Source organism: Thunnus maccoyii, chromosome 8 (genome assembly GCF_910596095.1).
Source record: "Thunnus maccoyii chromosome 8, fThuMac1.1, whole genome shotgun sequence".
Taxonomy (NCBI): domain Eukaryota; kingdom Metazoa; phylum Chordata; class Actinopteri; order Scombriformes; family Scombridae; genus Thunnus; species Thunnus maccoyii.
Window position 1 is genome coordinate 12,798,580 of NC_056540.1, and position 26,107 is coordinate 12,824,686.

The 26,107-nt window shown below is 41.5% G+C and overlaps 1 protein-coding gene across 2 annotated transcripts in view; it reads right to left on the minus strand.

Moving 5' to 3' along the window:
- Positions 1–5,453, minus strand: part of gria3b (glutamate receptor, ionotropic, AMPA 3b) — a 90,183-nt gene extending 84,730 nt beyond the window's left edge. For both annotated transcript variants that reach the window (XM_042418170.1, XM_042418171.1), the window contains exons 1-2: positions 5,239–5,453; positions 4,615–4,773 (exon numbers count right to left, since the gene is read on the minus strand). In XM_042418170.1, coding sequence (XP_042274104.1) covers positions 4,615–4,773; positions 5,239–5,323 — 244 coding nt within the window. In that variant the 5' untranslated portion in view covers positions 5,324–5,453. The remainder of the gene's footprint in view (positions 1–4,614; positions 4,774–5,238) is intronic.
- Between the last annotated feature and the right edge of the window lie 20,654 nt (positions 5,454–26,107).

Below are 26,107 nucleotides of genomic sequence, written 5' to 3' on the forward strand. Positions count from 1 at the left end.
TGAAGTGTGTCATGGCAGTTTTTTTACAGAACAGCCATATTTACTCATTAACAAATGAGTGAAGGGGGAGATCGGCTGCGTGTGACTCTATACGCCTACAGTGTGTGTGTATGTTTGTCTGCTGATGAGTGTTGGGCTATGTGCATATGTACACACACATGCATTCATATGCACATGCATGTGCGTCCATAAACAAACCTCCATCTGTGCCTTCAACACAGCTGGACTGTGATGGCATGTCCCGATACACCCCCCCCTTCATAGCCTGGAGAAGTTTCTCCCACTCTCTCTCTCTCACACACACTCATGCAAAAATATTCTCTCTGATATAAGCAACCTCTAAAACATCCTTTAATAAAACTCTTTATTCTCATGCTTTCTCTTACTGCACTCCTCATCTCTATCCCCCCCGCCACCAAGTCCCCCCCTCTCTTTTCCAGCTCCCTCTGCCATGTTTCTCTGGTCACACCTTTCAAGCTGAGTTTGAGTTACAGCCTGCAAGGATAAGAAGTGTAGCACCGCTACAATCACCTGAGGAGCTTTTCTTGACCATGGCCTGTCTCTGTCAGGCCATACGCTGCAAAAACATGTCTCCCTATCACTTTGTTTACCATCCATTCACACACCACCAACAACAGCCCCAACAGCTATGCACAACAATACATGCGAAGATTCGGTAAGGGGCCCTTTCATCTGTGCTTCACAACATATGCCATTTGCCACATACACTCAGTCATAGCGTAGGCCGCCGGTGCAAAGAGACCGTTGGTGTTTCTGAACAACATGTGCACAGCTCACACTCTTTGGGTGGGTGTTAAGGTCAGTGAAGAAGATGCTTTTAAGGATGTGTTGTGTCTAGACAAACGTTAGGCTTGCTACTGAATGTTTATGATAATCCTAATGAATTATGTTGATATCCAATACAGTACCGGTGTAAATTCAAGCAATGGCTGGAGTTTTCTTCCCAACTGTTACATATACTTTCTGATCCTAATGCTGTACCCACTTATTATCACCATAGATCATCCTGCCTTATGCGCAACACAACATCCAACCAGAAATAATCATTCATTTTGAAGCAATGACAATGCTAATACTGCAGCATGGACTTCTAGCATCACATAAGTCATCCTCAATACACTTAGAGCTGTGTTAACCTCACCTCCACACTGTTTACCATGAGATACACTACACCTCACAGTCAGTCTGCTTTTCTCTCTTGTCCCTCTCCTCTTTCATGCCTTTAAGAAATGACAAATGCAATAACAGCGACTCTTTGTTTCATCCTGTCTTTTTTTTTTCTCATGCTCCTGGAGTGAGGCAGTTTCATCTACAGTAGCTAACAGCGGCGGAAGAAGGTGGCTGAACAGTGCAGCCAAAGAAGCATCTGCTACTGCCAGGGTTTAAGGACCTGGAGGATTCAATAAAAGAGGGGTAGGCACATGTAACAAGGCTGGCAGAAGGGACACAGACCATTAGCCTAATGACAGAATGAGGAATGAGGAATAGGGAGATGAGATTCAAAAGCCAAGCATTGCAAAATTTGCCTTTAACAGGAATCAAGGCAAGTAATCTAATAAATAGCGTGGCAAGGAGAGGCGGAGGGGGGCTTGATGTTTTTCTCGCCTCAGGTAAAGGAAGGAGAAGAAGATGGGTAAACAGGGGAGAAAAGGATGGCGGTGTCATTAAGTTGGCTAGCTGTGACCATCAGGAACATTAATGCTGTCTGCTCTGCTTTCTTCAAACTGGTACCCTTTGCTTTGAACTACCCCTGTTTTCTCTGTGAGCATACCTGACTCCTAGCTTCCCCAGCTATTATGGACCCTGCACTGGTAATTACACATTTCATGATTTCTGATGTCACTTCAAAGCAACAACAGTCTTGCCACCAAAGCATAAACCACGCTGCCGTAGTACAAAGCCAAGCCTTAAGGATTACTGGAGCCACACATTGTTTTGCTGCCGGTCACTAATTCAATTAATAGCAAAAGGCTTTAAACTGACTTGAAAGAAACTGTTCTGACACAAGACTGTTCCTTCATTATACCTAAGGATTTCCATATTTTGTTTCTAAAAAGCAAAATAAACTCCAGCAAGTTTAATTTGAATTACTGTGTGCACGTCCTCTTGTCCCTCTGCCTCTATTACATTACTTTTGAAGGATGTATAGCAAATGAGGGGGAGTGATCTACATGATGAGTCAGAGTAGAGGGCTTTGGCAGTGTCTGTCCCAGAGTAAAGAGAGAACATTGCACAGGAAAGCAAAACAACATCAGCTTCAAGAAAAGAGGAGTCCGAACAAAAACATTTTTGTAATTTCCACAACTCCGGAGCCAGATCTCATCTTGATCCAAGCGACGAAGCTCGCCTCAAAATAGATTTACTCCCCAAAACCACATAAAGGCCACTTTTGTAAAATCTTAGCTCAGATTGCCCCATCATAAAACAGATGTGTGCTATTGCTGACAAAGGTCTGAGTCATCCACATGGGGCTATTGATGACAAAGGAAAATTTGAATGTCCACTAAATAATTGTGACAGCTTGTGGAACAAACAGCGCTGACAAATCAAAAACTCTGCAGCACAGGAGGTCTTCACTCACTGGAGGCAAAGCCTCAAAGGCCTGGAAGTCAGCAGATAAGTGATATTTAATAACCGTCATCTCTGTTTTGTTCGCTACATTGGTAGAGACAATCTGAGGTGCTTGTGGACTGTTGTGAGCTCAGCATGAGCTGTCTGTGGTTTTTGAGCTCAGCTTGACGAGCGTCTCAGGGCACTGCCTTGAAAAAATATCTCAGATCATACGTTACACAGAAAGAAACCTACATCTCAGACTGTTTCAGGTGCAGTTTTTGCTCAAATTTGAATGCTTATCTTATAATGAAGAAGACTTTTAGTGTGTATGTATAACACGTCTGTCTGTGTAATGTAGCAGGCTACACATTCAGCACAGAAGAGAATTTTAAAGCAGAGCAGATTATAAATACGTACATCAGAAGGGAGAAAGAATTTGACAATTGCCCTCCTATTTTTGCATTACTGAGCGATAAACATCTATGGAGCATCGGTTTCTTTGCATCATTAAAAGCTCGTAGTTCTCATATGTGAAGTTTAAGGCAGTCCTGAGACAGTGTTCTTGATGGAGATGCTAAGACATGGCAGCAAGAAACGGGGCCATGGCTCCCACAGGAACCCCTTCCTCTCACCAAAGCTCTGTCTGCCCCTGAATTTAATTAGATTTTGATATCAAGCCTTTTCCTCCTATGCTTCCCTTCCTCTTCGACATGCGTGAAATTGCACGGCACTATCTATTATTTATTCACTCTCATTTGCTTATTGTTTCTTATGGATGCCTTCGTTAGGGTGCTTGCAGCTCTGTTGCCTGTGATATGACGCTCTGCTTCATCTCCTTCACTGCTCAGACCCACCTCCTCTGCAGGTCTGAGCCCAACTCATTTGCTGGCGTTGGTTGGGGAGCTATGGATTTTTTTCCCCCTTTCACCCAATGACAGCACGGTGAGGTGCTATGAGGGCTGGGTGCTAATGAGCTGACTCTGCAATGCTGGGGGAGATGCTCTGTAACACAGGGGGAGTCAGAGGACGGAGCAGGCGGAGATGCTCTGGCACACGGAGAGTCAGAGGGGCCATTATGAGCGTGCCACACAGAGGTTAGATGGACTGAACCACACCGATCAAAAAGAGCTGTGTTTCTCTAAAGTCGTCTGTTCAGCCAAACTAAACTCATCCTTTAAAATGACATCACAAAATGACAGTCTATTTCCTCCCTGTTAGTCCACTCTGTTTCTGCTGATTTCAAGAAACTGCAGCCAAAATGGGGTATAGAGGTTATTTGTTGGATCAGCCACAAATCAAAGCAGCTCTGTGCACCAGTTGCACCATGGGAAGACCATAAACACATAATAGGGCCCACACAGAAACATGGAAATAAGGTGCTGTATATAACAGATATTGTACCATTTCATCTCCAGTGAATCATGAATGTGTTGAAATTAAAGACATTCACAAAACACATCCATCCATCCAATTTTTTTTTTTTTTCCCACCACAACGTATGCACTCCTCCAGCAATCCTTGACACAGCGTTTGTGTAAGTGGCTGCATTTTCCTTTCAAGGCCAGCATGTATACAGCATGTTGCCAAGGGAACTTATTTTACAGCATGGAATTCGTATATTTGTAAAATATCACCTCAGTAAAACTCAAGACAGGCAAAAAAATACTGTAAATGTGACAACAGCACTGTGGTTTCTATCCATAGTCACTGTCTGTAAAATGTTCTTGGTTGTAATGAATAAATTAATAACAATTTTATACGTAAAGTGGTAAAACCTAAGAATATTATGTGAGCTGAATATAGGAAGAACAATGTATAGCTACATTATAAAAATACTGTTGGTAACTGTATTCCCAGAGACTCCATGAACCAGTGAGCGGGGTGAGATGGCCCCATCTTTGATTGAACTTGACTGCTTCCCCTGGATTGAGCTGTAAGCCTCTATAAGGTCCATATGAGTTTGACATAAATAATTCTGCTCATTCTGCTTGGACAGGAGTGGTGGGAATCCGGACATGACTGAAATAGAAGCACACTTACACGCATGGGTGACTGAAAAGCTGTTGGACGACTCGAGGTTGTCGACATTGTAGTTGAGGTGGAAAGGCTTTTCAGTGGTGTTTTGGTTGGTGTTGTAGAGTTGGACAGCAAACCTGAACGCGCTGTGCTCCTGCACCGTGGAACGCATGAACAGTCCCCCTTGAAGAGATGAAAACCAAGATCAGACAACGCTTTCACTGTCGCCTCTGTACCAGTTTAAGATTACATTTTATTTATGAGGAAGAGCTCTAAACCAATAGAACTATAAGGGTGGATATTGGTTACTTGTGAAAATGAGTGTCATGTATTTTAGCACTTGACCAGTGCGCCTGTCTCAAACTCCTCAGATCGAGCGGGGGGACTGATCGTCTCCCGTCTTCTTTATTATACACTCCACTTATTTTCAGGCAGTGATTACAGTAGCACAGTCAAGACATTATCACTAGCTGTACCTTTCATATAGATAGTTTCTAGAATCAGAGGTTATAAGCTTGCAGAATATATCAAATCAAGTTGGTCTCTATCATAGCGCAGAGCTCCGCGCTCCTTACAGATCTCACCGGTACATTTTTTTTGCAATCTCACATTTCTCACAATCTGCAGCGTTAATAGCAAAACACTTACCGATATTGATCTGATTGGGAAATCCTGCGGATGATCTGCCAAAGAGCCACAGTAGAAACAAAACCACGCGTTGTGCCATTTTCATTTCTGTTCAACTCCTTAAAGGGGTCTGTCTAAGCAAATTCATATGTTCTGGATGAAAGCCGGGCACGATGGAAATCCAGAGGATAGATGATGGTCGCTCACAGTGCGCCAATTAGGTTCATTGAGGTGCAGCCCAGCTGCAGAGCGTTTTTTGCAACTGAGAGAGAGAGAGAGAGACAGAGAGAGAGAGAGAGAGAAGGAGAGAGAGAGAGAGAGAAGGAGAGGGGAGGGGTGGGCGAGTGGGGGGAAGGAGCTGATCTGAACTCCGATTGGACCCGCCGCGGCGGGCCAATGTTGGTCAAACTTGATCTGACGTTAAATTAAAAAAGCCTCAACCCGCTAGATTACGACAGCTTGGAATAAGCGCTGCACTTGTCAATATTAGCTTACTGTTGGACGAATCAATAGAAGCACACAGCAATCTCAGGTGGCCAATGACTCCGAATAGCCCGACCACTTCCAGCTGCGGCAGCTTCTGCATATCTTAAGGATCCGCGGAGAGGCTGCGTTTGCACCATATGAGGCAAGCACGAACTGCAGTTATTTTCCACAGTGGGAGCATGTCTGAAAAGTTTGTCTTCACCAGACTCCATGTTAGAGCTTAATGTTAGGATGTTAGATCTTCATGTTAAACCTTCATGTTAGATCTTCATGTTAAGATCTTCATGTTGAAAGAGTCGCAGGAATTAAATGAAAAGTTGTAAAATTTAGTTCAAACGAACAAGCACTGACACACACACACACACACACACACACACACACACACAAGCTTGCAGAGGGGAATGCAGGAACACAGAGCCGACAGAACTGTCTATGGTCCTGAAAATGATCAAGCGACTGAACAAAAACATTGGCTCACTGTATTTTCCTTTTACCGTGCCGAAAGTTGTCACGTGATATAAACATACAGACACTTTCTTTGGAGGTTTGATGATAAAAGACTGACTGACACCTCTTTTTAAAATCAACATCTCATTTTATTTACTTTAAGTTTTGCTTCGTCTCTAATGAAACATCTATCATTCCTGTTATTCTGCCTAAAAGAGAACAATTAAGGGATTACTGGCCCATTCATCACCCTCAGCAAAGCGCTTTGAAAATTGAGTTTTTAATTGCATTGCAAATGTTTAACGCTTCAGCTATTGATACCCCAAGTTTCCTTTAACATAGGACAGACTGTGTCCTGTTATAAACTTTTTTAGCATCAAAAGATGTGCAGTAACATGATCTTAAAGAAATATGACAGACTGTTTTCACTGGTAAGAGCAAGTGACTAGGGCTTTAAGATATAATAAAGATAAGAAAGCATCAGTAAACAAATCCCTTGTTTATGTCTTCATGTTTAAAATCTGAGAAATAACCTATTATGTAGCATAACCTAGCGTTTCACACCTTTTAACTGGGATCATGTGCTTGAAGGTGCTATTAATCATTCATGTCAATCAAGTGATGATGTGGTATGACCTATAGTCATCAGAGGGGGAGATTTCCTTTTCCAAATGGGGTCAAAGTTGATGCCTATTCCCACAACTCACTGGCTCTCTGGGGATGAATCTGGGATGACATCACATTGATCCTCTGGTCTGCACAGCCTCTGTGTCAGAGCCGTAGGACGTTGGTTGCATGACCTTAATGGCTGAAGTCATAATGACCAATGTCAAACTCTGACCCTCATTTCCACAAACTCTCTTCACGTCACACCTGAATTGGAGATGTCAGTGCATCACCATGGTTGTTTTAGCGGAGCAAGAAATGAGAGGCCACCTGTGATGTTGGTTTACTAAAATGATGTGTAAAACAATTAACTGAAAGAATCCTTTCAACTACCAAAGGAGCAATTTAATTGGTCATTTACTGTGCATGCTGGTTCTCGGTGTGAACTAGCTAATCGTGCATCATTTCAAACAAAACCCATAAAGAAAAAACATTACTCGCTACAAGGGGAGCCTGAGTGGTTGAGATAAGGCCTTGATATAACTGATATTAAATGGTGATAATTGTGCTCCATTATTAGGACAGTCTGGCCATGCTGCATTATCCTCTCGGCTCAACCTATGCAGGAATTCAATTTTGTCACAAGTGTAAAAAATTCGCAGATATGATCTATACAAAAACAAATAATTATATGATATGCCTTTTGGATTTGAAAACACTCATAGGAGTGTTACTCTAGCAGGCAAAATGAAAAAGGCTGAAAAATAGATGAAAAGATGTTGCCTTTTATCTCATGATGATGATGATTCACAGGCTATAGCTCTGAGCAGTGCAAGCCTCACCAGGAAGAATTATTCATTTACTCCCTGCTTTCTCCTTCTAACACAACAGGATGAAATCTTCATCTTTGCCTTTTTGGGGATACATGAGCAAATAAGTTAGAAAACTATAACATTTATTTTAAAATGACAGTCTCTGTCCTTGTGGGAGTCTAGAGGTCATGAGTGTAATTATTTTTAGGTTTGATTTTCTCAAGATTACTCTATAATTAATCATCTTGACATTACAAGCTTGTGTTTTCTTGTCATTGTAATGTGGTAATCGTAACCAGCAGGTGCAAGGACATTTTGGCTACAGATTGTTTGGCTTGTGATAATAGCCTGACTGATACTGGATTTTTGAGGTGGATACTGATATTAATATTTGAGAGTTTTAACTTATTTGATAATGTTATATCTGCACATATTCATTTTTCATAAATGTGTGAAAGTTTTGATAAGAACCCTTTAAATTTAGTTATAAAAGAAAGAAGAGGGACATTTTACAGTTGAAAAATAAACCCGCATCCCTGTTTCTAAACTACCTCAAACATATTTTTGGCATTTCTGTATGTCCATTTCTTGTTACTTGGTTGGCATGGACACTGATACCATAAGCAGTAACTTAATATTGGTCTAGTTGGGATCCTTTAAAATGAATCAATACTTGTGTCTTAATATCACAGATCATGGTATTAATGTGGATGTGGATCAAAACGGAAAATCATTTTTCCTTTTCAAGGATTTTCAAAGACCTGAGCAGGTGAAAGAAAAACATTTTACAAGAAAAAAAATTTGCCCAATTGGGGGTCCTGAGCCTCAGTTTGGGGACCACTGCTTTATGTTATCACTTAAATTTAATGTCAGCGGGCACCCGGGTGGTGCGGAGGTAAAATACTCACCCAGCGCTGCAGCAACCCAGGTTTAATCCCTGGCCCCAGCGCTTCCAGCTCCATAAAACCCATTTGGCAGTGTTCCTTGCAGCTGCACTAGTGACTCCTACTGGTTGGTCAGAGTGTCTGTGTGGAGATCTGTGGGAGATTCTCTGAACCTCTGCATGCACCACACCCTCCCGGTGAAGCTCCTCGCTGTCCGGTGAAAAGAAACAGCTGATAACTCCATGTGTATCGGAGGAAGCACATGGCTGTCTACACCCTCCCCAGGCAAGCAGTGGGAGTTTGCACAGTAGGCTCTGCAGTACTGGGGATTTGGCCTTTACCAGTGGGAGAAAACAGGGAGAAAAATGCCACAAAAATAAACTATCGATGAAATAACATCAGCAGATAACATTATTACAGACTACTGCAGCTGCAACCAACCAAGAAGTCCCTGTCATCAGTAAAATATTCATATAAATTCTTGAAATGTTTTATTAATGTTTTGATTAAAATATAGTGAGTGACCTTAAATTATACATACACGTACAGATGTTATCTATTAACCAGAACAGAATCTTCTTTTTTTTAAGTCTACTAATTACTAGAAGACAGTTGGTCCATCCTGCTCATGTGACAAGAACAAAACTTGCCACACATCTGCTCAAAAATTCTCCTCATGTATGATCAGTAGCTTGGCATCCAGTGACTTACAGATACAGAAGCAGGTGTTTCGATAAATTCTGAAATCTGGCGCAGATTACCTCAGAGCTTTAATCTAATAGGTTGCAATGCATCAAGGCCATATGCTTTAAATCAACAATGATGACTCCAATTGAGCAAGACTCATTTTTATGCAAAAAGATTGCTCAAATTGTGAGCATATCAGGAGAAAATTGCATGTCAAAGATTTTAACATTAGACACCTTGGAAATTCAATATTTTTTAGAGTTGTAATGTCTAATTAAGACTGGTCACATCATATTTCTTTTTTTTCCCTCACATATGACTTGATTCACCTTTCAATCTCTCTCTTTCTAACCATTTAGTACCTTGCCTCACATCAATCCTACCCTGCTGAGGAGCTAAATTCAGTAATCATAGAAATGGGTTCCTCTGGTGAAAGACACATAATGAAAGGGGGTGAATTAGCATTGTAGGGAAGGATGCAGTTAAACAAGCATTATGCAGCTAAAACTCAATGATATTTGGAGAGCTATTCCAACAGCCTATCAGTCTTGGCCAGATGTTAGAGGCTGATAAGGGACTGCTCTCAAGGAGCTCTTTTTTATTCTGTCAGTGCCTCTTCCCATGAAAGAGACTGTGGGAAGGCAATGGCCTGAGGAGATAGAGAAGCACTTGCCATTGTGGTAGCATGTCACACAGATGTAAAGAAACCACAAATCTAGTTGAATAAAACGTTCTGTTACAATGTGGAAATCACATTTGGTTAACAAAGTGTAAAAAAGATAAAACTCAGTGTATGTCAAGTGATGGAAAAACTGAACTGCTGTGAGCTCCCCATGAGGAAAATGAAAACGCATCATGTGGCATAAGTTAAATCACGTGACACACTTCAAGGGATGAGAAAAAGTGTGTACCCCAATTTCCCAATTTGAATACCACTGCGTGCTGCGTCACAAAACCCATCATGCACTTTGGCTCCCCAGCAAACACTCTTTGGCCTGAGTGTGAGGCGGTGTTATCAGCTGCACAAGCTGACACACTTCACTCTCTTGCCCCGGGCTTTGCACAATCAGAATCATGCGACCACAGCAGTCAGTGCGGCGTGTCAGGAAGACATCTTCACCACATGAGGTTTGGGCTAAATTTGCGTGCAGAAGGGTACCCACAAACGTAACACAAATATGTATTGGACAAACATGTTTATGCACATGTACACAGGGTGAATCACGAGACCTTTCTGGTTAATCATGCTATCAGTACATACCTGCGGGTGGTGTTGGGGTTTGGTAAGGAGCAGGTTTGGTTATCAGCATTAATTAATGATTATCAAAGATAATTATTAATTATTAAAATCAATAAAAAATGAATAAGAATTAATAATAATGGGGCACCGACCTGGGGTCAGGGACCATTAACCAAACAGCGGATACAGTCTCAAAGAGAGGTGTTCACTTTAAAAATGTCAATATCTGAGAGGCAGTAATATTCATAAAGTGAAGAGTGAAGGTTTGTATTCAGGCACTGACTCTCTCTCTACCAGCCTTAACACAATATGTATACAAATAATACCAAAACAACTTCTCTTGAAGGTATAACAGAGTTTATTGATGTTAGCAATATCAATTGGCAATAAATAGCACATCAATCAATAAACATCTATCATCCAACTGCAAACTATCAAACACAAGCAACTATAAACAACAAGCAAGCATATGGCACATTTAGATGTGTGTGTGTGAGTGAGTGTGTGTGTGTGTGTGTGTGTGTGTGTGTGTGTGTGTGTGTGTGTGTGTGTGTGTGGGTGGGTGTGTGTGTGGGTATGTGTGTGTGAGAGAGGAAGAGGAGGAGCAAGATGACGGATGTGACCCTCTTGAGGAATACGTCACGCGAGAGGTCTCGTCAGAGGAGGTGACTGTGAGATTTGAACAGAGACAATGGCAAAGAGACATAATACCTAGTTATCTGCTCATCAAATGTGTGTGTGTGTGATTTTAGGAGCATGTATGTGCGTGGTTAGTAAGAGGAGAAAGTGGGTGAAAGCACGAAAAGCATAGAGAGATCCTAGCAGCCACAGGGAGACGCAATAATTGCTTTTATCATTCAGAGATGCCGTGAACGGACTGTGATCCGTCCGCTGCGGTCGCTGGCCTTTTAACAGATAAAATACAATTTACTGGCTTCACACATGGTGGCAAACAAACACAAAGCAGCCCAGTGAAGCTGGGCAAAACACAAATGAGCTTAGTGTGATAAACATAACCAAAACAAGCAGCAAGCAGTAATAATACTTCCATGATATTAACCAGTACCAATAACTGGAGTCACATAACGGTCTGTTAATTTCACAACAACAGCAATGAAGCTTAAAATAACACACTTAGTAACCTATCTCTGCCCAGACTTAAGCCTCTTACTTGTGTTGCTTAAGGAAGCAGGTAAAGTGTATTTCAGTCCGTTTTTTGGGTCTGAGTCGGTTCCTTGGGGCTCGGATGCTGACGGGGCCGTCTTCTTGCTCTGTCAGTGGGTTTTACAGCAGCTGATCCTTGGCGGGGTTGTGGAGAAACAGCGGAGTCAACTCAGTTGAAGAAATGCGGGGTAATCCTCCTTCTTCTCTTCTGTAGGAAAACGTGTGCTGGGTTGCACAGTGGTCTTCTTTTTCAGATCCAGTAACGTGCTCGGTTGAACACAAAGAAAATCTTAACTCGTCCAGCGAGGTTGAGATTGTGAGGCCTAGTTAGAGTTAACATAAGTATGGGGTTACTTCCAACATTAGCTGTGGGAACAGCTGGAAGCATGGTTTTTAGAGTGTCTCAGGTGTTTATACTCTCGGCCCAGGGACAGGAACCCTTGTGTGATGACACAAAATCATAAAATAGAAAAAAATAAAGGTAAATAACAAAGGAAAGGGGGAAAGGTGGTTAGGGGTTAATAGGCTTACCCCTGGAAAAGATTGGAGTTAGCCAGTGGAATGGGTGCAGACTGGTGTGCAAAACATGGCTAAATGAGAAGGAAGGAGTCCAGTCTGGCCAATCTGTAGCTTTTGAATGCACCTGTATATGACATGTGCAACACCTACCGTGACAATCCAACCACTAAGGAGGAGCCCGAGAGTGATCAAACCAACGGGGTGTTCTTGATAAGATGACGATCTGTTTATGTGACTAAGAGATGTGGTGGTATGTCCAGTAGGTTTGAGATTGAACTTCACTAATTTAGTCCCTTCAGCCAGGAGCTGCTGCCGAAGGGTGTCGTAGATGATGAGGTTGTGACGTCTGAAAGCATCCATAATCTCAATCTCTGTCGTGTTTGTAAGGGTTGAGATGATGGAGGACAATGTTGTCAATGTATACCATGGTTCCATGTGGAACTGTTAAGAACACCATCTGGTTTGGTAGGGTTTGTTTAGTGGCTTTATTGTGGCGGTCATAGGACATTGGGACTTTGGTGGCAGGTGTGCTGATGATCGATTGCCAGCTTCTAACTTTACATGATGGGTAGATTGAGGATGAATCTTATTTTTAGGTTCTGAGGGTTTAAATACATGGGAATTGCACTGCTAAGACTATATGCCAGATGTATCTGTGAAGATTGCACAACAGTGGTAGTAGCAGATCTAAGGATTTGTTCAACAAAGTCTAGGGAGACCTGATAGACTGGAATCCTTCCACCGCCCAAGCTGTTGATTGAGGAGCTAATTTCCCTGATGAGGTCCTGTATTATATCTCTAGCTATTTGCACATAAGTTATGTCTTGTTTGACAACTTCTGACAAAGTCCCAAAGCATGCAAAGTGTTATTGAGGAGAGCATAATGCAAATTTACAGCGAGTTTGATTACTGTATGAAAAGGGGAATGGTGCTAGGAGTTGCATGCCCACAAGGATGAGTTGAGGCATGCCGTTATTCCTGTGGTGCTACTATGGTGTGTCTTCTTTCCTTTGGAGTACAGACTGCTCCACCTTTTCAGGGGGTGAAAACCGCTTAAAGAGTATTTGTATGAAGGTATCTGACTTGGTTTTGAGACCCTGATTCGGTAGGCTACCGGTGAGAGCTTTCCCATTATCTTGAAGGGGCCTGACCAACTTGTTCGAAAGTTCTTGGAGATTCCCACCAGTTTGGCAAATCTGAAATAGAAAACTCTGTAGCCTACTTGGTACTTGCAGTGAGATGCTTCCCTGTCATAGTAGGCTTTGGGTCCTTTAACGCTGACCTCCAGGTTCGTCTGGGCCTGTGCGAACATGGCCCGAAGATGATCACGCAAGTCAAGTGCCATATATTTGAGTGCTGTTTAGGCGGTCATGACTCTGACGTGTTCTGGGCAGTACAGGAGGTGCAGCGGAAGGGTCATCTCTCTCCCAGTCATCATTTTGAAGGGTGTGACTCCAATGGAGCCTCCCGTGGATCTGATGGACTTTTCGAGCATGTTGATAATGGTACGGTTGGCACGTTTGACTTGACCGGATGACTGGGGATGATACAAAGATGTGGAAGTTGAGTTCCATGCCCAGGACTTCATACATGGTAGTCATGACGTTTGAGGTGAAGTGGATGCCTCGATCCGAATCAATGGAGAGGGATAGTCCCCAGTGACTGAACACATGGTTCAGCAGCAAGACTGCAATCGTTACGGCTGTGTTGTTGGGTGCTAAGAGGCATTCAACTCACTTGGTGAAAGCGCAGGTGATGGTGAGGAGGTACTTGTTACCTCATGAGGACCCGGGGACTGGTCCGATCCAGTCAACTTGGAGGTGAGACCACAGGAACATGATCCCTCTGCTTTGGAGTAGGGCCCGATCCGGTGGTCAGGACAGCTGGAACTGGCAGCAGACCAGGCATCACTTGACGTAAGATTGGGACGGGATTTTGTAATGGTGTACAAACATTGGTGGCTTGTTTGAATTGGTAGGAATGCAAACTGTGTGGAGGTCGGTGACTCTGCAGTCATGAGAGTCTTTTGAGAAGATTGGCTGGAAATCACGGAATAATTTCCGAAGTGTGTCTCTCTGGTTCCCTGTCACAAGCTGCTGATCAATCCTGGACTCAAAAGTGAGGTGAGGTTCCTCTGGTGGGGGACGGGTTCCGTCACCACCTGAGGTTGTATCTTCTGGCTGAGTCACAAGGGTGTACACAACCACGTCACCTCCAGTGCCCAGAGCAACGCTGCAGATTGCTTCACTTCACATACTTTGGGACATGCATCAGATTCTGAACTAACAGGTACGTTGATATACATTGTTCAACTCAAGCAGGGGTGTGCTGCAGACTGTCAAGTTGAGGTTTGGAAGAATGCCTGCAAACTGTCCCTTAAGGATTATGAGGTGGATGGGGACACCTGCTATTCATGCGGGAATAGTCAAATCGACTTCGCTGGCAACCTGACATGCCTGGGGAATGGTCTGACCTGATAGTATGTGTTCTGGTTCAGTGGTCAGGGGATATTTTCTGGCACTAGCCTGGGACCACAGAACCTGGTTGACTGTATCCAGCTGGGTGCCAAGCTTAAAAAGAAGGTCCGCCCCCATGAAGAACAGGGGGTGGAGTTAAGGGATTACACTCACGAAGTGCATGACCTGTTTCTTCCCTGTCTGTATGTAGAGGACACATACCCCAGTCGCTTTGAGAGGGGTTTGCAGTGACTCTGCAGAAAGAAGGCGGTGACTTCGCCGCGTGAAGAATGGTGGAGAATTGTACTGACAAAAGTCGTCATACAGGTCATTGGGTGTGGACTAGTGCAGAAACGATCAGTTGATTAACACAATTGATTAATCACTCAAGTTCTTTAACAAGCGCACATGCCAAAAAATTTGCCTGTTTCAGGGTGTGCTGCTTTTTGCTTCTTTTTATCATTATAAATTGAATATGTTTGGCAATTAGATTGTTGTTTTAGGACAAAACAAGCAATTTGAAGATTTCTGGGAACTTGGGCTTCTTTGGCTGTTGTTTTGACATTGTATTGATGAACTAATTAATTAATTATTCAAATAAATAATCAGTTGATTAATCAGTAACAAACCCCTGTTTCAGACCAAATGTGGTCATTATAGTGGATCAGGCAACACTGTCGCCTAGATCTTAGATTTATCTGTTTCCCAATTATGTTTGGAAAAGTAATTGCTGCCTGGATTCTGTTCACAGGCAACCTTTTTTTCCGAGTGAAGGTAGCACTACATTTCTGTACTCTGGTCAATCTACTGGTGAAACTATTTGGTCAGAATGGATGGTGGACACACAGACACCAGAGACAGGGATGGTGTACTGAGTCCTGCTTGTGGGTTTATGAAACAAAAGCAATTTAGTTAAGGTTACTGAAAGAAGCTGTGTCTTGTGCCTCAAGTCATTGTGCTATTTTTTTTGTATTAAACCAAACCATGATCCTTCCCTAACCTGATGTGAGTGGCTAGACCTGGCCATAAAAATGTTGAATCATGTTTTAGTTACTAGGAGCAAATATTGTATTGCAAAAGCTACAATGAGATATATTATAGGAAAACCAAATGAAATACTGCTAATATTTTATTGATATGTTTAGTGATAATATTAATATTAAAAGACTTGCCAGATACTATAATTTATAGCTGCAACAATTAGTCGATTTATCGATTAGTCGATTGATAAAAATGAATCACCAACTATTTTGATAATCGATTAATCATTTGAAGTCATTTTTTTTAAGAGAAAGTGTTCCCTGATTTTATCTTGTCTGATTTTGTCTGATTTTATTGTAAATATTCAAAATGTTTATTTAGTCTTCTATGAAAGTAAACTTACTACCTTTGGGCTATGGACAAAAGACATCTGAGGATGAAACTGTGATGGACTCTCACCATTTTCTGACATTTTATATACCAAACGACTAATTGATTAATCAAGAAAGTAATAAACAGATTACTCAAGAGCTAACAGGACAAAACCTGTTTTCTGTGGAACACTTTGATTCTCAGATCCTATATGCGGTTATGTAAGATCTGTTTAATCATATGAATGTCTGGCCATTTTCAAATTACTAATAAATAGATCTACCTATAATTACAGCTAAAAGAAAAAGTCAACACTTTTCCTTTTCAAGTCAAAAGATTTTAGATTATACTCCTGGTTTGCCTTTTTTGTTCTTAATATCCTCTGCACTGCAAATAGGTTAAAAAAAAGAGAAAAAAACAGCACATCATGGCTTTGTCCCAGGTTAGGTTTCAGTGATCCATCATTTTAGACCTCCAAAAGGGAGTGACAAAGGTTTAATAGTGGAGCAAGTTATGGTGACGAGAATAAAGAAATGAAATGCAGCCAAGAAAATGCTCAATACAATCCCTAAGCAGCAGCAGCAGCAGCGGTGGTGGTAACAACAACAGTAGCCTGTTATTTTCCCTTCCCCCATGGCCTCTGTTGCCATTTCCCAGTAATAGGAGATGGGTGTTGCTCACTGCCTGCGTGCCTAATTGAGAGGAAAACAAACTGGTTGCTACAGATAATGGGAAAGGTGAGGCAAAATACCATTAATAGTCAGTGATCCTTTTAAATAATTACCAGTGTCCACTGTGTCACGTTACTGCACTGTTCCTGTGATTGATGTCCCAGCTATGACGGGTGTTAAGATAAACCTGCTAATGCAAAGAGAAATCAATCTTACATATTATAACGTATGTAAATAAATGCTACAGTTTAAGGTGATTTAACAACATGGTTACATAAGGTTTTGTGTAGGCAGAACAGCACTGCATGTACATGTTCACAATATTGTAGTGACTGATGATAACCACAGGCATATTAGAAAAGCAAGGAAAATATTTATCTTGGATTACATAACACAAATACAGGTTTCCAGACTCATTTAGTACATGATATTACCCTAATGGCACCCCCTTATACTTTGATTTCCAACATACAATATACAACACATACAACATATTCATGAAAGCAGGATTCAAGGTCAAGCCTTTCATAGAAACAGCATGCTAAGCCAACAGCGCATGATAAATGATAAACATACCATACTGCCATAGTTCTTAATAATGCACTCCACATCTCTGCAGTTATAATGAAACATTCAGTAGCTGGGGGAATGAATATTGCATGTCATTAATGGATCAAAGAATCAGGAGGTCAGGAGCCTATGTATGCCTCTTCCTTTTTTTGGTGTGTGTGTCCGCTCTAGTATGGTTGTGTGTCTGTCTGTGTGTGTTCAAATGTTGTTTGTCAGGAGGGACACTCCCGCTGTTTGTTAGTCCCTCAGACTGTAATGCTTCAGTTATCCCATTGTTAGCCGGTTCTACTGTACCTGCAATTAAATTTCCAAAGTCAGAGGAGCTTAACTAATTACTCCCAGCAAATGCCCCCTCTTTCCAATGCAAATAACACCGCAATATGCTGTAATAGTGCAGGAAGCCATAACACGGGCCCGATGGATCTCGCACTGTCAATCAATACAAAATTGGATTTGCAACATAATGTTATGTCAGCTATTTCTGTGCATTCATTTGACAGATAAAACTGTAATCAAGCTAATGCAATGCTCTCAACAGAATAGTTTAGCAGTTCAAGTTGAAATAAAGCCACTTTTTACTTTTTTCCTGGCTGGGCAGCGTCCAAGTCTCAGCTGCAACATTTCTCATGAATGATACTGATGAGAGCTTGACAAGGCTGAGACGAGGCATCTTGTCTGCACGGGAATGACAATGAAGCATTTTTCAATAAACAAATCACCACCAAAACATCACCTCAGAATCTTCCTCTTCTACTTTCAGCTGTTCCTGTTAGGGGTCACCACAGTGGATCATCCGTTTCCATCTCTTCCTGTCATCTGCATCTTCTTCTGTCACACCAACCACCCGCATGTCTTCCCTTACCCTATCCATAAACGTCCTCTTTGGCCTTTCTCTTTACCTTTTGCATAGTAGCTCCATCTTCAGCACCCTTCTCCCAGTGTAACCAGCATCTCTCCACCACACATGTCCAAACCATCTCAATCTCACCAAACCATACAACCTGAGCTGTCCCTCTACTATACTCATTCCTAATCCTAATCCATCCTTGTCACTCCCGATGAAAATCTTAGCATCTCCAGCTCTGCCATCTCCAGCTCTGCCTCCTGACTTTTCGTCAGTGCCACCACCTCTAAACCATACAACATAGCTGGTCTCACTACCCTCTTGTAAACCTTCCCCTTTGCTCTTGATCACTCCTGACACCCTTCTCCACCCACTCCACTCTGCCTGCACTCTCTTCTTCACCTCTCTTCCACACTCTCCATTAGTTGAATAGTTGACCCCAAGTATTCAAATTCATCCACCTTCACCACCTCTACTCCTTGCATCCTCACCATTCTGCTGTCTTCCCTCCAATTCACACACATGTATTCCATCTTGCTCCTACTGACTTTCATTCCTCTTCTCTCCAGTGCATACCTCCGCATCTCCAGGCTCTCCTCAACCTGCTCCCTACTCTCACTGTAGATCACAGTGTCATCCGCGAACATCATAGTCCACGGAAACTCCTGCCTGATCTCGTCCGTCAATCTGTCCATCGCCATTGCAAACAAGAAAGGGCTCAGAGCCGATCCTTGATGTAATCCCACCTCCACCTCGAACCCATCCGTCACTCCAACCACACACCTCACCGCTGTCACACTGCCCTCATGCATATCCTGCACCACTCTTACATACTTCTCTGCAACTCCTGACTTCCTCATACAATACCACACCTCCTCTCTTGGCACCCTGTCATATGCTTTCTCTAGATCCACAAAGGCACTATGCAACTCCCTCTGATCTTCTCTATACTTCTCCATCAACATTCCCAAAGCAAACATTGCATCTGTAGTGCTCTTTCCTGCCATGAAGCCATACTGGTACTCATTTATCATCACCTCTCCTCTTAACCTAGCTTCCACTACTCTTTCCCATAACTTCATGCAGTGGCTGATCAACTTTATAACTCTGTAGTTACTAAAGCTCAGCACAGTGCCCTTATTCTTGAAAGTTGGTACCAGTACACTTTTTCTCCACTCCACAGGCATCCTCTCACATTCCAAGATTGTGTTAAACAATCTACTTAAGAACTCCACTGCCATCTCTTCTTAACATCTCCTTTCCACCCTTCATTGTCTTCATAGCTGCCCTTATTTCCTCCTTGCTATTCCACCGCACTTTCTGATTCATTATCTCTCTCTCTCTTATTTTATTCATTCATCAACCCATCAAAGTACTCCTTCCACCTTCTCAACACACTCTCCTTGCTAGTCTGCACATTTCCATTTCCATTCCCTGTACTTTCTCATTCCACCACCGATTCTCCTTGTCCTTCCTCTGTCCAGACACCCAGTACCTTCCGAGCTGTCTCTCTCACCACTTCTGCAGTAGTTACCCAGCCATCTGGCAACTCTTCACTACTCCCCAGAGCCTGTCTGAACTCCTCCCCAAACTCCATACAACAGTCTTCCTTCTTCAACTTCTACTATTTGATCCTTGGCTCTGCCTTCATTCTCTTCCTCTTCTTGGTCTCCAAAGTCATCCTACAGACCACCATTGGATGATGCCTAGCTACGCTCTCCTGTGCCACCACCTTGCAGTCTCCAATCTCTTTCAGATTGCACCTCCTGCATAAGACATAGTCCACCTGTGTGCACCTTCTTCCACTCTTATATGTCACCTTGTGCTCCTCCCTCTTCTTGAAATACATATTCAACACAGCCATTTCCCTCCTTTTCACAAAATCCACCATCATCTGTTCTTCCACATTCCTCTCCCTGACACCATACCTGCCCATCACCTCCTCATCACCTCTGTTCTCTTCACCAACATGGTGATTGAAATCCACTCCAATCACCACTCTCTGCTCCTTAGGTACACTCTCCACCACTTCTTCCGACTCACTCCAGAATTCTTCTTTCTCTTCCATCTCACAGCCAACTTGCGGGGCATATACGCTGACAACATTCATCATCTCACCCCGTATTTCCAGCTTCATACCCATCACTCTGTGCAACACGTTCTTCATCTCCAACACACTCTTAACATACTCTTCCTTCAGGATTACCCCTACCCCATTTCTCCTCCCATCCATACCACGGTAGAAAAGTTTGAACCCACCTCTAATGCTCCTGGACTTACTCCCCTTCCACTTTGTCTCTTGTACACACAGTATATCGACCTTCCTTCTCTCCATCATATCAGCCAGCTCTCTCCCTTTACCAGTCATAGTGCCGACATTCAAAGTTCCAACTCTCACCGCCACACTCCTACTCTTCCTCCTCTCCCACTGCCTCCAGACATGTCCTCCCCCTCTCCTTCTCCTTCGCTTGCAGTAGCATAGTTTCCACCAGCACCCTGCTGATCAACAGTACCACTGGCGGCCTTTGGTAACCCGGGCCTCGACCGATCAGGTATGGAAATCTGATTTATGATCCGCATATTTGATTTGGCATAGGTTTTACGGTAGATGCCCTTCCTGACACAATCGTCCCTCTTGGGACCAGCACTAAGAATGCACTGGCTTGTGCATCATCAGTGGCTAGATTTGAAACATCACCTCAGAATATTAAGTCTAATGTAAATTCTCTCCGTTTTGACGCATTTTTGCATATTCTCATGTAGTGTGCTGTCAGTGGCGGCAGCAGGTGGTGGCAGAGCGCAGAGAGGTTTCAGTGTTCATTCAGTTCACCAGACAACTATTGCTATAATTATATTAGGACATCTGCAAGGCCACTGTCAACCTATAAACACCACCTGCAGAATATAAGGCCTTCCATGCTTGTGACTGTAATATAATGTAACATAGTCTGAGCTGGAGTCATCTCAGAAAGATTTCCATCAGTGGTGACTCATGTGAGATAAAATAAAGTGAAATAAGAAAAGAAACCAAAACAATAAACATAGCCTTAAAACTTTCTCTATTTGTGCACTGTTTGTGTACAGATCAGTGACGGATAACAAAAAGCTGATGATAATGGTGCTATTGATCAAACTTGCCACAAAGCATTTTAAGGAGCAAATAAAAGTCAGCAGCAACCTATTGTGGTGGGTTTAAGCAGCGTTTCCATCTCTTGTGTGAATGGCACAAGGGTTGCCTCGCTGCATACGTTGTTTAAATTATATATTAAGTCAGGCTGCAGATACACAGGAGTGCATTATTTACTGATGCCAGCAGAATAAATGCAGATGCCCTACTGTATGTCTAGAATATCCAGTATACACCTGACAGCTGGAGGGGCTGCTCTATAAGCACTTGAGTCACTTCATGTGTTCATAAAGATTTAGATTACTGCATGCTGTTTAACTGATAACCACAGAGCTGTCATACCATGAGTGCATATGCTGTGGTTTTTGGTTTTTGTAAAATTGATCTACTTGTAATACAGAGCCATTATTAAAAATCACTGAAATAAAACTGAAATCACAATATGGCCATGCTAAAAGAGGACTTTTTGTACCACAATTTTTGTTTTATTTTTAACATCCTGTGCTTGTGACATTTCTATGACATGCTGCAGTTTATCACACTTCTCACATCACTTTTCCTGAACACCACATTCCTCTTAGAGTCATTAAATTTTCACTTTTTTTTTTTCATTTCTTCTAGAGATAAAGTGCACTGGATGTGTCATCCATGTGATCCAATTCACTCTGACAGAAGCCTTTATTGCTTGGCCACATTTACTCCACATGTACGTATGTCCTTGCAAAATAACCCTTATTCATTTCCATTAATTTTGACCAGTGGTGGAGCCGCGGCAACACCGGCAATAAAACAGCTCATTTATTTGACATGAAAGCTGATGATTACTAAAGACAGCTAGAGTGGTGACAACAAAGGCAGAGGAAATCCAGAGAAGATAGAGTTGAATTGATCTGCCTCAGAGCAAACAAATTGCCCTGTCACTGAGGGGAATAGTTATACTTTATCCTCTATTGCTTAGCTAGTAAACCTAGATTTATGTTTAATATGTAGAAATAAAGCACCTTTTTGAGCACAAACCTAATGTGACAAATTCTCTAAGTTCTTAAAAAGTCTGGACAGCTGGTTGCATGTCATGCAAGTCAAAAGACAGGTCAGTCCAGCTCAGTGGGAGTTCTGCTTTAAAAGAAACATATCTGAACAATAACAAATTGGTCTGGGCTGTAAGATTCATCACTGTCAGACCTTCTGTTTTGCCTCACTTCTATAGGTCATGATGAGCCCCCTAAAACAGGAATTTTCTGAGAATATGGCACACTTATTTTAAAAACCTCTTCACCTGACATTTTAAAAGGTTAAGCTCTCTGGAAAGGGCAAGCTAATTAAATAATTTCTTCTCAAAGAGGAAAAAAAAATATCAGCTAATCATAGTGGAGACATATTTCACAAACATTAAATCATCATTTAGAGGCACTTTAGAGGAATCAGTGACAGCATATCAGATTGAAGATACAATACAGGGAGGAAATACTGTAATTATAACCAAATGTATTTTCATTACAGTTTTTTAACTATCAGTATTAGAAATTCTATCCTCATTCTAGATCAATTAATCATTTAAGTCATTTTGAAGAAAAAAAATGTCCAAATTCTCTGATACCAGCTTCTCAAATGTGAATATTTTCTGGTTTCTTTAGTCCTCTATGACAGTAAACTGAATATCTTTGGGGCGTGGACAAAACAAGACATTTGGAGATGTCATCCTGGGCTTTGGGAAACAGTGATTGCCATTTTTCACCATTTTCTGACATTTTATGGACCACACAACAAATTGATTAATCAACAAAATAATCAACAGATTAAATGATAATGAAATAATGTTAGTTGCAGCCCTACCCCATGCAACATTTTTTGAGAAGCTAATCATACTCATATTAGGTCCTACCCTGCATAGTGTGCCCTCCTCACAGACACCTACACAAACAAACCCCACTAATCATTGCCACACTATGACCTTGCCTCCAACTGTCACACATGCAGAATTATTACAACAAATTGGTGTATTTTCATGGTGTTTTACTCAGGCCTCTTGCACTTGTGTGGTTTCTGCTCAATTTAAGATAAACTCTGATTTCCAGAACTAAGATTCATCTTGTTGTCTGGACATGAGCAACACTGGCCAGCCACAGATGCAGAGATTAACCAGGATCCTCATGTATGAAAATCATCTTGATATTTTCACAGACACATTGTGTCCTAGCCTTTGCATAAAATAATGCATTAATGTGATTAAGATCAGTGCAGGGGCGATAATACTCGGTGCAGTCTAGGTGATTTCAGATTTGACACAGCAGGTTATGATATAAGACTGTATCCTATCAGACAGGATGAAATGGACGAACAAGACCAGTGGACTAATGCAGAGTGACACTCACTCTCTCAGCGACTCCCCTAATGGCCCACAGATAGACGTACCAAACTGGGTGGCGTGAAGGGCACAAGGTTACAGGTTTATTCAACCACTTCTCTATCTGGTCCAATGTCTCCTGTTATTGTAGTATTCATATTTAGATACTCAGCAGACAAGTTCCTAACAAGATCCTAATTTAACATAAACCTATTCACCATGTTGCTAAAGATAGAGTTTTTATTTTTGTGATTTCAGGTTTGGTGTGTGAACATTTGGAAGAAGGTTATGAGAAAGAAAAATGTTATTTTGAGCATTCCATGAATAAAAAAAACCCAATACAAAATATTGAAGTATAGAACATAACTGTAATAAAAGTGCAAGTGGATGTTTACCCAAGTGACAGTATTCATTTGTCACCTTGCAGGCTACTGGTGGTTGACTATTTGGAGCACAGGAGTAGAGGTTATGTGTGGTGGCTTGTGTGGTTGCGTGCGTGTGTGTTTGTGTATTTCCTGGAAAAAGTGCTGGTGGCAGCGATGCTAGAAATAAAAACACTACTCTGCAGGAATACTCAGTGACTGGAAATAAAGGATTTTACCAGCAGCCATCTGTAGTAAATCTCAGCATGTTGGTCTGACATTTCGCACTTCATTTAAAATTCAAAAGTCAATGAATGACAAGACTCACATATGTTTAACATAAAGTACCATTAACAACAACTGAATGCACTGTAGGAATAATGTTTCTTTAGATTTTTTGGCATTTCCTTTGTTTGTCTAATGTTATTAGTTTTCATATTGTATCTATGTCAAGGAATAAACAGACACCATCACTGAGAGACTTCATTTGCCTCGCTGTCCAGTATCAAGACGTTATATAATCTGTCCATGCAGTGGCCCTGAGCACCATCTAGGCTGCTGTTGCAACTTCAGAGAGGGCACCTGCCTGCAGAAAATGTCCTGAAACTGAAAGCAGACATTTTTTTGTTGAGCTTAGCCTTCTGATGTTGTTGAGAGACACAGGGACGGCTGCAGGCTGCTTCAAGCCTGTGAGTGAACGGTAACTGTATGCAGTGAAGACATGTTCACGTGTTTGAGTAACTCTTATTTTTCTCCTCGGTGTTTCAGTGTTAATCTTATTGTAGCCTCTATGATGATGATTTTAGGTAAATGTCAGTCAGTCTTCTGCCATATTGCCATTCAATACTGAAACATGATGGTGAATAACAGCTGTGATAAAAGAATAGATACTGAGACATGATGCCACATCTCTAGAAAAAGCTCTATTTCAGACAGAGTTATGTAACATACAATATGATTGAATAGTGACTTAAAAATAAATGTACACCTGATCAGTATTTTAGTCATATTTTTAAGTTAAGATTCAAGTAACTTTAAATTAAACAAATTGTTTAGGGGGTAAACCATATAGAACACTGATGACTGCAGTTTCTCCTAAACTTTAATAGATCAAGACAACACAGATTTGAGTTTTACATCAAATCAAAAAACTTGTAAACTGGAACTTAAATCCTAATGCTATTGTTTTCATTCTCTGAAGACCTCTGAATCATTGGCTTTTCTTGTCACCAAAGGTCCCATGAATCAAAGGCTCCTTTAACATGTTTGTGATGAATGTGATCAACTTCATCTAGCAGGTAAATTTAGTATACAGTCTATGATCCAGCTCTGTATTTCATTTGGGCAGGGACTGTTAAATATGAAGATATTTGAGTCTATGCTTTTGAGGCCTGGCTAAGCTTTTTTTTTCCCCCTCTGTGCTATAAATACACAGCTTGCCACAGAAAATCTGTCTATCTAGATGAAATCTGAAACAGGTAGAGCAGAATATATTGCACAGACAGTTGCCTCTCAGTCCTAGACTTTCTTAAGACTTCTAAACATAGACCACAGTACAGTATGTGATCCTAAATCTCACTCTAATTAAACAATGACAAGTCTGAGAGCCAAACCTTTGTATGACCATATAATTGCTAGTAATAATCCTAATAATAAGTGTTATAAGTATTATAATAATTACAACATACAGCTGTTATATCCATCAGTGGACACTATACAAGAAACACTGTAAATATGCATTGTGCATTTATTTCTGTACTCAGACATTTCTTACCAATACAGTATAATCACAAATATGTTCGTATTTGCTGTTTAATGTTGTCGTTTATGTGGTTCATGCCTCTCCAAGGAACATAAGTAATATAATTTGTATAAATTGTTGGCCCTGCCTGTAGTTGCTGCATAATTTTTTGTCTAAATAATGAACCTACATTACAATAAAGGCTTTACCCTCATGTCAAAACAAAAATACATTACAAAATGATTTATTTCTACATAGGCCCCAAATGCAACACTTTTGTTATTCCATGGAAGTAACTGAACTCAAACTGTATGACACATGTCACCCACAGCTGTGCACTGGAATGTTTCCAAATTAAGGCCATTAAATCAGTCGGGGCAAAGTAACTTTTTATGTAATAGGAGGAAAAAAGGCAAATTACAGTCTATTAAAATTAGCTTTTTGGTTGTGTTTTGAGTAACACATCACTGTGAAGTATTGTACTTATTCAAAAAAGACAAATGTAGTCATCCAAAGCTTAGAAACATAATGTAATCCCATGTAAATCTATAATATGCACACAGTGGGAGGGTATGCC